This window comes from Polistes dominula, unplaced genomic scaffold (genome assembly GCF_049000335.1).
Source record: "Polistes dominula isolate Pdom_NZ unplaced genomic scaffold, Pdom_raw_medaka contig_338, whole genome shotgun sequence".
Classification (NCBI taxonomy): Eukaryota; Metazoa; Arthropoda; class Insecta; order Hymenoptera; family Vespidae; genus Polistes; species Polistes dominula.
Window position 1 is genome coordinate 20,838 of NW_028301083.1, and position 14,537 is coordinate 35,374.

The following is a 14,537-nucleotide window of genomic DNA, read 5'->3' on the forward strand; positions in this document are numbered from 1 at the left end:
AAAATGCATTGAATCGTATCGCTCTCTCAGCTTATCGAACTGTGTACACTACGAGTCTCAAATTTCAGCTCCGTGGTAAGCTCCACCGATTCACGCTGGGCGTTCAACATCTTAAAAATCTTTTTATTTTATTGAAAAATTAGTATAAGTTTCTAAAATACGCAAATATTACAATTAATAATATAATTTTCTTATATGCGACTTAAAATGTGACAGTAATTTTCTTGCTTCTGAATGAAATTTGCCAGCTGCTCCTAATGTATTCTACAGTGTTCTCTAATTCTTTTTCTCTCATGTATCTTGCAATTCTTATTTTTTTTTAAATATTTCAGACAATTCAATTATTATATATTCTATGCATTTCATATTTATTTATTATAATATTTGCGAAATAAAGTATTTAATACTAATTTTTCAATAAAATAGAAAAGATTTTAAACAGAAGAAACTGGACAGGCGCGTAACACAAAAAATAGTCCTTTTTTGCTATTATATTTCCAATAAAAATACAATAATATAACTTATTTTAAAAATATATTTAAAAAAGTTTTTTTCAATTTTAAAAATTATAAAATAAAACAACTGAAATGAAAAATAGATTTAAAAATATTCCAAATTCAAAACCCGATGAAACGAAAAAATTACGACCAAAATTGTTCTGTTCTTTTTCAAGCACCTAAAGGTATTAGTTGCAACACCAATAAATACTTATGTGTTTTAATTTATTATAAAGATATCTTTAATTTACAGAAAGACTATCATTTAACTGAGTTATATAAAAGTATATGTAATATTTACTTAGATTAGGTCGGCTTATCTTTTCGTCAACAAACATTCTACAATTCCTATTTCTATCTATAACTATCGCATTCAGCATTCCATTTTTATTGTTTGATTTTGGGAAAGTGTAGTTGTTATCATCTATTCTACTCAGAGATCATACCAGTGCCCTTTGCTATATATGGTAATAATATTATATAAAATAAATCCTACAATTTTCTTACTCTTGCTACTGTGCATTCGTATTATTCTCTGAAAAATTAGTTTTTGGAAGGTTTTACTTCTAACAAGTGTGATCTGCACACATGATTTTTTTTAATCGTTTTGGTAAGATCACAAATATCTTTTTGGTTTTTTTCTTATTTTTTACACTATTTCTTGATCTTTATTGTTTATGGATTTTTTGTTCCATCATTCTATTTTTCGCTTTTTTATTTTATTCTCCATTTTTTACATTTTCCTATATAGCTCGTCGTATCGTCATGGATGTTTTTCATCCATTTTGATGATTATTTGCTAGTTATGGAAGCAGGTTTATTTTTACTGAGGGTAGGTTGCTAGCCTTGCCCTAAAAGTTTCTCCTTTGTCTGGACTTGTAACAAGTTTGGTATTACCTAGGTATCTGTGTGCATTTACAAGGCAGAATATATAAACAGTCTAAACATTTTTAAAATAGAAAGATAATTGAGTTAAAAGAATATTAGCTACTAAAAAAACAATATTCTTTTCATATAACCTATATTAGCAGGTTAAACGCTGTAGTATATAGAAACAAAGTAAACGATATTTTCAACGTATTGCTTCAGCGACGATCAATATAAACTAAGAACAAACGAAATGTAGCCTAATAAAAGAAGCATAGATGCGTCAGATTTGCGCACTAATAATAATTAATACGCAATCCTCTATTTGCATGGCAAGGGCCGCATATCGTCTTGTACGCTATCACACCTATTACCAATAAATAGTTCAAGGTTCAAGAACTATATGCAAAACTTATCTGTTAAAAGAAATAACTATATTTTGGTCATTATATATAAATAAAAACATATTCTTTCAAAATTAAATTCGTATTTTCTATTTTATTTATATATAATAAATAAATAAAAATGATTTAATACTTCTTGACATAATTATCTATATTTGAATGAAAGAACACTGATAGTAAAATTTTTTGACGTTTCAGAAAATATGCACACATGCAATATATACTAATTTTTCTATTTTAACAGCTAGTTAAAATGTAAGTATACTGCATAATTTGAAAAGAAAACCGTGAATTAATACACTTATATTCTTGACTTATAATCAAACTCTAGTCAAATAACTGTTATATACTAATTAAAATAAATGTTGCAATAAAAACTTAACCCATTATATTAGCTTTCTAATAAACATTAAAATTATTAAAATCATTGTATGAATGTCGCGAAATTCAGTATTTTAATTTTCAGAAGAAAGCATTATTTTAATTTTTTTTACTTAATTTTGCTTTGTATTTTAGATATCAATTCCAGCAATTTTACAAATTATGAATGTACTTAGTTTTATTTTTTTAGTTGTGAGAAATCAGATGAATTATTCTAATTTTATTTTTTATAAATTAGTTATATTTGTTGAAAATGATTATTTTGTAAATTTTATCTTTCTGTTTAAGATTTATTTATATGAAACAAAAAAAATAGAAACTTTGATCAATGTTTTTTCTTAAAAATAATTTTTATCAAATATATTTGTTTTTGCACAGATCAACTTTAACGACCTTTTATTTTCGCACATTTATTCGTTGTATGCGCTTAGAAAAACTACAAAATTTCTCTTTCCCAAGAAATGTTTTCATTTCAAATAGATTACTAACATTTCTTAAAACTTATAAGTTCGCATATATCTATCAAACAAAACAACGTGCTTTCTTGATCTTTTTGATATCTCACAATGTAAAGTTTTTAATATCACTTTAGAGTCTTATGTTACGACCTTTGACTGTTTGCGTATCTATAGGGAGTATATAAGCTTAGAATACGTTAGTAAATCATCATTAACTAGTAAAACATTAATCAAAGTATATGCATATTGTTCTATACCAAAACGTATTGTTAGAAGACTGTTAGATATCATGAAGAGTATCCTGTTCTGTGCTTTTTTTCTAATATTTGCTTATGCAGTAAATATATATATTCAAAATTAATCAATAATGTTTTTAAATAAATCTACTTTAAAAAAACTTGTTTCAGCAAGCAGCTATTCCAGATGATAGAGTTTCAGCAATGGCAATGGATATAGGTTTATCAGGAAAGGATTTCCAATTATGTTTAAATAAAGGACGCGTAGATTTAGGTAAGAGAAATGTTGTTTATTAATAATTGTTTGTTTTTTTTATATGAAATCAAAAGACTTTTTAATATTTGAATTAAATTAGAAACCTTTCTGGAACTAAATGAAGCAGCTTTCGATGAAGATACGATTAACTATCCGCCAGAAATGGTAAAAAAAGTAGGAACTGTCACAGCGTGCATATTTAAAATACATGGCGTGGTAAATATTGTAATATAATTACTTAGATATAAATTTATATTATTTTCTATTACACGGATATATTGTAATTACAGTTCCGTGATTCCAAATTTCTTCCAAATGAATTATTTCGATTAATGAATCGACTAAAACGCACAAATGAACCCATTCCTCTTCCAATAGCTACTACGATTCGAAAATGCTCTGAAACAGGTAATTAATTAATAAATATAATTTTTCTATTTCTCTATTCACACACTTTATGGCATGTAAAATGTAAAACTCGTTGTCTAATCATTTATTTGACAATTTTATAGACAATATGTAACTTGATAAAATTTTATTTCTTTTAGGCAACAGTACCGATGAAGAAGCTGTTGTTGCATTTAATTTCATGATTTGTTTTAAACGAGAGATGATAAAGATGCGTGGCCATTAATCTGTATAATATTGTCACTGATTAAAATAGTGTAATAAAGTAATTTTTACTTAAATATAAATAATGTTCTCTTAATTGTTTTAATAACGTGTGTAAAATACATTGTTATACGATGATGGAAAAAACGTTGTGCAATGGTCAGCGGTTATTTGTGATGTGGTCGATCAAATACAGATACTTCCGTCCGTTTCCTACTTCTTCCTATTGTCTGTCAGAAAATTCGACCGATACAAAGAACCGCCCTTATTGTTTCTTATATTGGCCAGTTTAATCTGCTAACCGCTTGTGTATACGTGTGTGTGTGTGTGTGTGTGTGTGTTGTTGTCGACAAAGAGAATATGTATTTTTCTCAACATTCTTCTTTAACGATGCACACACCGATGACTTAATCATTTATCAATCCCCAAATTTCCGCAAAACCCTTAATTTAATCTTTCCTAATTGCTTAGTAAACATATTAGCTATCATTTTTACTGTGGGGCAATACTTGTAATCAATCAGTTCCTTTTCTTTGATATACTTGACGAAATGATACTTCGTATCAATATGTTTTGTCCGATGATTAAATCTTTTATGATCAAAAGTTTGAAACAGCTTTGATTGTCCTTGTAGATCCAAGTTTTGTTTTGTTGTTTTCCGTCAAAATCCTTAATTAAGCGAGGGATCCACATTTTTTCTTGAGTGTCTTCTTTAAGAGGAATGCATTCGGCCTCCTTCGATGATGTTGACAAACATGATTGCTTTTAGCAAGCAAACTGACCGGTGATCTGAAATATTGAAATAATTATCTGTTAAAGAATTTTTATCAATACGATTTTTTGCCCAGTCCGCATTCGCATAGTCGATAAGTGTTGCTGTGACGTCCCCGTTTCCTAAACGTAGCTCGGCGCCTTTTGTTTCGTTCAGGTAGCGAGAGATCCTTTTCACTTCATTTCAATCTTCCATACTAGGCGTCTTGTTGTATTGACTTAAAACAGTTACGCTTGCAGCTATGTCCAGTCGTGTGTTATCGGCAAGGTACAAGGTGTGATCAAAAAGTAATGTAAATTTTTATTCTTATCAAAAAATATTTATTTATTCATTAATATTTATATTTTTTGCTTTAAAGTTATCCCCCTTCAGATACTATTCACTTGTGCTAACGCTTTTTCTAATCATCAAAGCACTTCTGATAAGCACTTTTTGGTATAGCTTTGAGCTCATCCAGTGATGCGGTTTTTATTTCCTCAATCGTTGCAAAATGCTGTCCTTTCAGCGGTATCTTGAGGTTTGGATACAAGAGAAAGTCGCAGGAGGTCAGATCCGGTAAATACGGTTGCTAAAGAATGATTGTGGTTTTATTTTGTCCAAAAATTCTTTTACATGCAACGATGAATGAGCAGGTGCATTATCGTTATGCAATAACCATGACTGGTTTTTCCAATCTTCCAGACGTTTTTTTCGTATTGCTTCACGCAAACTTCTCTAATGGTAATTCAACGATTTTTCAAAAAATTTTTCTTCACTTTTTTAACGTTCTCATCAGTTGTTGACGTGCTCAGGCGTCCAGTGACGACTGATGTCTTCTCGGCCTTCTCGGAATATTTTGTACCACATATAAAGATTTTTCTGAAATAAAGTAAACTCACCGTTAAGTAGTGTCAACATTTGAAGTTTATAGAGCACTTAATACTATTTTTCACACCAAATTTGATACAAAATCTTTGACCTATGTATTAGGTGATTCGGAAAGTCGTTTCGTTTTTCTTTTGTAAAAATGAATATAATTTTTGCTTCGAGGTTAAACCTAAACCTTTCAAGTGGTCATAAATAGTTAAATTTGATAAATTTAACCTCTCATCGATCTCATGTGTTACTATTTGTCGGTTTGCATCAAGTAGTGCCATTATTGCGTCAGCAAAACACGAAACGACTTTCTGAACCACCTAATATTTCGACAGCAGGAAATTGCCTAGCAAGTAAAACACTTTTAACCTTTAAGCCTCCCACAAACAAACAAATAATGCTATATAGCTAAAGCTGTGAATATATATTCGGGACAAGTGTACAAACATAAAATTAGAAGTAAAACCTTATTAAAACTAAGCCTAGAGAGAATGAGACGTATGCACAGTAGCAAGGGTAAGATAGTTGTAGGATTTATTTATTATATTATTGTTACCACATATATTTATTGTTACCAAAGGGAACCGGTATGATCTTAGGATGAGAATACCTGACAAAAACTATCTCTTTTTAAATTGTATCAATAAAGATAGAATGGCGAATGCGATAGTCATAGATAGAATAAAAAATTGTAGAGTGCTTGTCGATTGAAAGATACACCATCCTAACTTACGTAAATATAATATATCCTGTTTTGTAACTCAGGTAGATGATAGCCTTTCTGTGAATTTAAAATTTCCTTATCATGGGTAAGCAAACACATATAGACTACAGGCCCGACCTAAAAATTCGATGGGTCATATGATCCCGCAGGAAACCTATATTGGACAATAGAAGGGCATAAAACAATAATTTTTAGCACTATGCCGTGACTTGTAAGCTGTCCAACTGAGTGCAGGTGAGAATTAAAAAGCACAAAATAATCGGGTGCTTTTTTATCAAATGATTTTCTACGGCATTCTTACCACCTATAGATCCATCGAAAATAATGAGAAAACACGTAGTGCCGTTAAAAAATAGTAAGCCACAAAGTCGGAAAAAATTTTTGATTTTTTGACAAAACCCTGGGTCTATTACATCATTTGATTATGAACGGCGTTTGTTTCATACAATTTAAATACCTATTCTAATTGATTATTCCGCAACACCGTGCAAAAATCATTCAACAAGGAAGAAAAATCCAGGGTTAAAATCCACCTTTTTCCACGGGTCTGGGGGATGATCTGAAAAACAACGGCATCAGTTTCAGTTTATTTTTTAGCACTCAGAAGTACTAATTAAAATAATGCCGTTTAAAAATTGTTGTTTTTTGAATGTATATCAATTTTTAACTTAATTTAATCGTATATTTGATTTTTACAGCTGTAAAATCATTTGACTCTGTACGGCAACTTGTTTTTTAACATGATATTGCTAAGTACAATTGTTCTGTATTATTGCCGATAAAAAAAACTGTTCTAAAAAAAAAATATAGAGAAAACAAAAAATGAAATTTTTTCAATTTTTGTAAAAGTTTAAGTTATCGTACATTAATAACATAAAGCAATTTCTTAAATGTTATTGTTGTTCTAAATAGTTTAAGGGTCAATGAATTAAGAAAAAATCATGCCGTTCATTTTAATGCAGACCATATTTTTTGGCAGATAAAAATAACACTACTGTTTTAGGGGATACTTTATGGTCATTTAATACTGTACGGCATAAACATATTTTTAAAAGGAACAGTTAATGATATGTAAAAATCATTATGCCGTATATTTAAAGTAAAACAGTGTGAATATTATATCCTAAAAATAAAAACTATCATACTCAGTATTAACATTTTTCTATAATTTTTGATGAAATATACTTCAAACATTGTTATAATTTGTTTATATAGAAAATATTAATTAAAAATAAAAAGTACTACAATTTTATTAAATAATTTCACATATGTTTTATGAGTAAACAATAATATTGCTGATAGCTGACTTAAACTACACAATATTTATGTGGAAATATATATATTTTTAATTTTATGACTTGCTTATTTATTATTGAAAGTACAATTGAAAATAACTAGTATTGTTAAATTAAGAAGTTGTTATAAAGAATTTTTTTGTTACGGAATTCCCAGCAAGAAAAAATAAAAGTAAAGTCTATTGCTGTGTATTTGATTGTACAAACATAGCTTGTCGTGATGAAAAAATTAGGTTTTTGACCTTCACGTAAGTATTTTCAACAATTATTTTTTCTGGTTATTATAAATTGTTAAATCAATAAATTTACTCATGCCTATATTGTTTTTGTGTATTGGTATAGCTATTGATTCAACTCGAACTTATTTTAAAAAAAACAAGTATTCCTAGTCAAAATCTTCCTTTAGGATCATCCAAAGAATGTGCTTGTCCTGTAGATCAAATAGATTCTCAAGAAGAAAGAATACGTAGAAGATCAATTAAATTAGTGACAGTTAATGATATTGCAATACTGCAACAACATATTAACAAATACCACTTAAATCAGCCTTGTATGAACAACTTATTCCAATTATTCGACCATTTTTTAATATTCCACCAGTTATTTCATGTGGATTTCCTTTAATATGTGAAGTTTGTAAACAAAAAGCTAAAATACTTATAATATTACAATCACGACTTGGTACTTGCCCACACTTAATCACATGTCCAGCATTTAATACACTTTCACTACCAACAAAATTTTTATTGCTTTGTTTTGTAATATGTTTATCTAATATACACATACACATACATATACAATATGCGTATATATTATATTGTATGTATACTTCGCGTTCGTACTACCCTCCGGAACACTATATGTACGTATTAAAAATGTAAATTAAAAAATAGACAAGTATTTTAATAAATAAAACATTCATTTAATAATTAATATTTATTATTTGATTAATATTAGTTTTAAAGGAGAGTTCATTTTACGAAGCAAACAACATAAAATGAAAATTATATATATTTATTATTTTTATTACTTTTTTATGAATATGAACTATCAAATTTGTACGGCATTGATTTTCTATAGACGATTGCATTAAATAAAACTAAACTATCTAAATGCCGTACAAAAAAATGTCGTACTAAATATCACCCAAAAGTACATTCTTTTACATGGATTTTTCTGAAGTTTTTTTCCTCCTACAGACCCTTGGACCAAAAAAAATTAACGGCATGTGGAAAAATGTTATCTATGCATAGAATACTTTCAAAATAAATTAATTTTATGTAGTATCAGATCATCCCCCAGACCCGTGGAAAAAGGTGGATTTTAACCCTGGATTTTTCTCCCTTGTTGCATGATTTTTGCACGGCGTTGCGGAATAATCAATTAGAATAGGTATTTAAATTGTATGAAACAAACGCCGTTCATAATCAAATGATGTAATAGACCCGGGGATTTGTCAGAAAATCAAAAATTTTTTCCGACTTTGTGGCTTTTTTTTTTTTTTTTTTTTTTATCTTGAGGTTTGTATACCCAGGCGCTCAGTCTCTGGACCATTGTGCCCGGGCCCCCTGCGGGGAAAAACCTATGACCATAGCGGTCCCGCGGGCAGTCCCGACTCCCTTGCAAAGCGCAGGAGTCTGGCCGCCCCTGAGCCCACTAGGTCGAAGTTGTTGTCGCTGGTCCCAAGGACATCATTTCTGACGTCCGCGAGCCCAACGCATTGAGTTATGAGATGGAGGGGGGTATCCTCTCCTTCGCCACACCTGCCGCAGACCGAGTCTTGTGCAAGGCCAGTCGCGTAAGGTGCTTTCTAAGGTGCCAGTGCCCGGTGACCAATCCTACCACCAGCCTCAATTGAGCTCGGTCCAGGTTGATCAGCTCGGTACCTAGCTCCTCCGAAGGCCCTGAAAACAGAGCCTTCGTGTGCCTCATGCCAGGGCCCACCCAGAGATCCCTGAAGCGGTCCGTAGCAAACTTCTTAGATCTCCACCGCATGAGCCCCTCTGACACGCTGATGTGGCATTGGCTTGCCAGATCGTGCCGTGAAGCTCCAAGTCTGGCAAACTCGTGCGCCCTTTCGTTGCCCTGAACGCCACTATGACCCAGCACCCAGAGCAACCTTACTCTGTTGACACTGCCTAGCCGTGTCGACAAGTCTACACAGTCCTTCACCAGCCCTGACTTGACCACGGTGCTGTGTATAAGTCTGAGCGCAGTGTGGCTGTCACTACAAATGTAGATGTGTTTGCCATACTATCCTCTTTCGAGGATACTGTGGGCGCAGGCCCAAATGGCAAACAGCTCCGTCTGAAGAACAGAGGCGGTACCGGTTAGGGTGTAGGACAATTCGGTTCTAGGCCCTCCAGACCAGACCCCTGCTCCCGCGTTGGAACCCGCTTTAGCCCCGTCTGTATACCAGACGGGCCCTGCGGGTGCTAATAAATGATTTGGGTCCTCTGCCCATGACTGTCTATCTGGGAATAGACATTCATGTTGTACTGGAAATTGTACTCCTTTGGGCACCAGTCACCCCCAAGACGGTTGACTTCCTCGAAGTCTTCCGTTCTTGAAAGGATCGATGCGTGCCCGTAGGAGGCCCGTCTCCAGCTCCCGCTGACTAACAGCCTAAAGGCTGCGCTTCTGGCTCTTTCCTCCGCCGCAATGTGCGGAGGTAAGATATTGAGCAGAGCCCCTAGAGCCAGGGTCGGGGTAGTGCGCATTGCGCCCGTAATTCCCAGCCCTATTAGCCTGTAGACCCTGTCTAACGCTTTCCTGTTTTGAGCCCGCTCGACGCCGGGCCACCAAACTAGAGAGGCGTACGTCATTTGAGGGACCAGTATGGCGGTGTAAATCTACCTAACCATCCGTGGTTTTAACCCCCACGTCTTACTAAACATCTTCTTGCAGGCCCAGAAGGTATAAATAGCCTTCCTGGCCTGGTTGTCGATGTGGCATTTCCAACTGAGCTTGCTATCTAGCGTTACCCCTAGGTAGCGAACTTCCACGGAGAACGTCAGCTCAGTTCCAAATATTGAGGGAGGCCTTATATTGAAAAGCCTCTTCCTCGTAAAAAGCACCATCTCAGTCTTATTCGGGTTTACCCTTAAAGACTTCGACGTGCACCAATCCTGAACGATATCGAGCGCTCTTTGCATCTTGCTCGACATCGTGGCTGGGTGATAGCCGGTGACCGCTATGCAGATGTCATCGGCAAACCCAACCGTTTTAACCGCTAGCTTCCCGAGCCTGCTCAGGAGCCCATCGACAACCATGAGCCACATCAGTGGGGAGGTAACTCCACCCGGAGGGCACCCTCTGCCAACGTGCGCCCTGATGTCCGTCCCGCTGAGACTAGCAGTGATAATACGTGAGCGGAGCATGAAGTCCATCCACTGGACGATAGTGTCGTCGATGTGGAAATCCCTCGCTGCTCCGCATATGGCTTCGAAGGAGGTGTTATCGAACGCTCCCTCGACGTCTAAGAAGACACATAACGTGGCTTCTTTTCTGTCGAGGGCACCTTCTATCTCGCGAACGAGGCCATGAAGAGCCGTCTCGACAGACTTACCTGCTTGGTAAGCATGCTGTGATGGCTGCACCGGCATCCTCGCCAGCGCTCCATCCCTTATGAACCTATCAACGAGTCTTTTCAGCGTTTTCAGCAGGAAAGACGTCAAGCTGATAGGCCTAAAAGCCTTGGCTTGGTCATATCTGTCTTTTCCTATTTTTGGGATAAAGACTATTTTGACCTGCCGCCATGGCTTAGGTACGTATCTCAAGGCGAGACACGCTCTAAAGACACGGATCAGATGCTTGACTAGCCCGTCCCCTCCATTTTAAAGAAGAGCGGGGAGGAGCCCGTCAGGCCCCTGGGCTCTTGTACCCGTCGAACGAGTCCAGAGCCCAGCGAATCCTGTCATACGTTACCACTGCAGCAGCAGTGGTCCAATCACCGGGTCTCGTGGCGCGGAGCTCCCCCTGAATCAGGGGGTTATTCTCGACCTGGCCGGATCCCGGGAAGTGTACCTCCAATAGGTGGGCAAGGATGTCCTCGTGTTTCTCAAGCTGCTCCCCATTTGGGAGAGAGAGTCCACCGAGGCTTGGTTGTGGGCCATTGGCGAGGACTCTGCGAAGTTTGGCCACTAGAGGAAGGGCCTCAACTTCAGAGCAGAATTTTCTCCAGGCCTCGCATTTGGATTTCTTGATGAGCTTCTTATAGGCCCTCTGCTCGTTCCTATAGTTAGCCCAATCTTCAGAGCCATTTGATTTTAAAGCTCTATTTAGGAGGCGGCGAGAACTCGAGCGCAGTGAGCTCAACTGCTTGCTCCACCATGCCACTCTTGTCCTGCCCCCCGTGTCCTAAGAGGGCAAGCAGCTTCGATGGCCTGAGTGATGGAAGAGGAGAGTAGGCACACCCGTTCCTCAATCAGACCCTCAGTTCTTAGCCCTCCGTTTATACCCTCGAGCCTGCCTTCTAGGTCCCTCTTGTAGAGAGCCCAGTCAGTGGCCCTAGGGTCTCGGTAGGTCCTGATAACGGGCTGTTCCGTCTCAGTCCTGAGCTTGAAGAGGATGCGGCGGTGATCCGAGAGTGAATCCTCATCGTCCACTCGCCACTCCTCCAGCCACCGAGCCACCCTGGGGGTGCCCAGTGTTAAGTCAATCACCTCTTGTCTCCTCGAGGTGACGAAGGTAGGTCTGGATCCCCTGTTGAGGATCTCCAGATTCGACGACGAGAGGTATTCCAGCAAAGCCGTCCCTCTCATATTTGTATTTGAGCTGCCCCATGCGACGTGGTGCGAGTTAGCGTCGCACCCGATCACAAGGTCCAGCCCTTCTCTGCGGCAGTGTTCCACTACGGCCCTCAGTTCCTCTGTAGGCGGATGTTCGGCCGAGTCGTAGGGGAAGTATGCTGAGCAGACGATAAGGTCAGTCAGCCCACCTCCCAACTTTAACCTAACCGAGACCACCGCAAGGTCCCTGCTGCAGAATCTGCTTAGCTTCAGGGCGTGGTGCCTTTTGGAAACAAAGACACACGCCCTTGGGCCGAGTTCACATGAAACAACGAACTAGGGGGTAGAGTACGTGCGCATCCACCCCCCCACCAAAATCTTTGTTGTAGATAGCATCATAAGCATTTTTAATTGCAAATATCTCAAAAATAATTGAGTAGTGGCTCCTATTACAATATATATTCGTAAAAAGGTAAGCAAAATCTATCATCCTGCAAAATTTGAACAAAATCCGAGAGGGCAAGACCTTGCGCTGTCCTTGTCAGTGGTGAAACTTCATAAAAAGTATCAGGTAAGAGAGTAATCATTTTTTTTTAATATATCTCGAAAAGTAAGGGAGATAAAATATTTTAGTACTGGATCTTTTTTGTAGCAAATAAAATTGTCTATAAAACATAATTAACAAAAAATCGCTTTATCTCGCTTACTTTTTGAGATATTTTCAAAAATGTAAGAAAAGGTTGGAATAGTTTTATAATTTTTTTAATATATCTTGAAAAGTAAGGGAGATAAAATATTTTAGTACTGAGCCTTTTTTGTAGCAAATAAAATTGTCTATAAAACATAATTAACAAAAAATCGCTTTATCTCGCTTACTTTTTGAGATATTTTCAAAAATGTAAGAAAAGGTTGGAATAGTTTTATAATTTTTTTAATATATCTTGAAAAGTAAGGGAGATAAAATATTTTAGTACTGGACCTTTTTTGTAGCAAATAAAATTGTCTACAAAACATAATGAATACAAAATCGCTTTATCTCGCTTACTTTTTGAGATATTTTCAAAAATCTATCATGGTGTCACAGATGCGCGCGAGACTCTCGAGCTATAGAGAATATAGAAGAAAAAGAGAATATATTTAAGAAAAAGGGTTTCATCGCGTTATACTGTTTACATTTAGACGAAGCTAACAATTGGTTGTCTATCTCTCTTGCACGCATGGAAGTTAAGAGTTTGCGCATGCGTGCCATGGCGAACTACGTCACAATGAGTAAGAGCAGGATAGCTTCATTTTCTGTTTCTTTCTACAAAGTCGTAGGACTAAAGGAGTAATTACCTGTCTTTAAATTGGGATATTTCCTACAGGTAAATATTTATAAATATAAATTCAGCACCAAAATTTAAAAAATAAATTTAAAATTCATATGAAAAAGAAATTTTTTTTAAATAACCAGTTTTAAGCGAAATATCGAGCAAAAACCGTTTTCACCCCTTGATTTTTAATAGAAGGGATGAAAAAAAAATTTTTTGTTTCCCTACGATTGTTCTTTGTAGTTTTTTAAAGATAATTAAAAAAAAAAAATTAAAAAAGTCCAATTTTTATATTTTTTATTGAATTTTCATTTTTTGAGTACTTTGAACCGTCGTAGGGGTGAAAGGGTGCGTTTTAGGGGAAAAATGGTCTGAAAGAGATAGGCTTAAAATTTTATGCTCTACAACTTTTATTTAAAATTTTTTTTGATATTTTCAACATATAATCCAAAAATCGTATTTTGGGGTAGTTTTTAATTTTTTTCACCCCTTTCCCGGTGGTTGAGAACTTTTTTACTTTGCCCACAGTTTTGTACGCATTTTTCTGATAATTTCCATATTTTTTCAGCCGTATAGCTCAAAAACCCGATTTCAGGGCTATTTTGACTGGACTACTAGGTGATGACGCGTGCGCCTTTATCCCTCTGTTTTTATTTGAGGAATGGGAAGGGGAGGGGGAGAAAGGGAGGTGAGGGGAGGGAAATGGTGGAGAGGGGAGGTGAAGGGAGGAGAGGGGGATAGGTATTAGAGGGGGTATGGAATGGGGAAGAGGACAACAGGTCAGACTACCGGCCATCGTCCTTGATCCCTTGTTTCTCAAATGCCTTCGGGGCCTCTATGGTCCCCTGGGGCGTTGTAGACGGCCCCGTTAGGGACCCAGCAATGGTCCGTTGGACACCACGCCGGGTCCCCTCACGGGTCGTCTTGACCAGGGCGATAGCCTTGGGCGGTCTACCTCTGGCCTTTGCCCCGCCCCCCGTTTTTCCATCGGACTGAGCCCTTGCCACCGCGTCCTTTGCATCAGTAGGCGCTTGTGACGCGTTGGCAAGTTCCCGCTTCTTCGGCGTCAGCCTGGAGACGGCTCTCTGCGTAGCGGTGGTCCCTGTAGCAATTTTTAAAATATGACACAAATCACATATG

The 14,537-nt window shown here is 36.3% G+C and overlaps 2 protein-coding genes across 3 annotated transcripts; one reads left to right on the plus strand and one right to left on the minus strand.

Moving 5' to 3' along the window:
• Positions 1-2,784: 2,784 nt before the first annotated feature.
• Positions 2,785-3,797, plus strand: LOC107073536 (uncharacterized). 2 transcript variants are annotated; one of them, XM_089176360.1, is made up of 5 exons: positions 2,785-2,944; positions 3,015-3,117; positions 3,200-3,315; positions 3,390-3,507; positions 3,612-3,797. In XM_089176360.1, the coding sequence occupies exons 1-5, from the start codon at positions 2,897-2,899 to the stop codon at positions 3,620-3,622; spliced, it is 396 nt and encodes a 131-aa protein (XP_089032486.1). In that variant the 5' UTR covers positions 2,785-2,896; the 3' UTR covers positions 3,623-3,797. The 2 variants fall into 2 exon arrangements, with proteins under 2 accessions (XP_089032486.1, XP_015189708.1); XM_015334222.2 differs by having other exon boundaries at positions 2,786-2,944; positions 3,648-3,797.
• A 588-nt stretch (positions 3,798-4,385) lies between these two features.
• Positions 4,386-10,962, minus strand: LOC149031289 (uncharacterized). The gene is made up of 7 exons (XM_089176362.1): positions 10,214-10,962; positions 9,888-10,129; positions 9,657-9,831; positions 9,200-9,584; positions 5,096-5,197; positions 4,900-5,051; positions 4,386-4,500 (listed from the first exon to the last, which is right to left on the minus strand). Exons 1-7 carry the CDS (start codon positions 10,960-10,962, stop codon positions 4,386-4,388), a joined length of 1,920 nt encoding a protein of 639 aa, XP_089032488.1.
• Between the last annotated feature and the right edge of the window lie 3,575 nt (positions 10,963-14,537).

Coding starts and splice junctions, on each gene's coding strand:
- LOC149031289 (XM_089176362.1), bottom strand. CDS start 10,962: ATGCCGGTGCAGCCATCACAGCATGCTTACCAAGCAGGTAAGTCTGTC. Junction 5,198..9,199: donor GAGCTCAATTGAGGCTGGTG/GTAGGATTGGTC, acceptor AATTACCATTAG/AGAAGTTTGCGTGAAGCAAT. Junction 4,501..4,899: donor CCAAAAAGTGCTTATCAGAA/GTGCTTTGATGA, acceptor TCAATATTTCAG/ATCACCGGTCAGTTTGCTTG.
- LOC107073536 (XM_015334222.2), top strand. CDS start 2,897: ATGAAGAGTATCCTGTTCTGTGCTTTTTTTCTAATATTTGCTTATGCA. Junction 3,118..3,199: donor TAAAGGACGCGTAGATTTAG/GTAAGAGAAATG, acceptor GAATTAAATTAG/AAACCTTTCTGGAACTAAAT. Junction 3,508..3,647: donor TCGAAAATGCTCTGAAACAG/GTAATTAATTAA, acceptor TATTTCTTTTAG/GCAACAGTACCGATGAAGAA.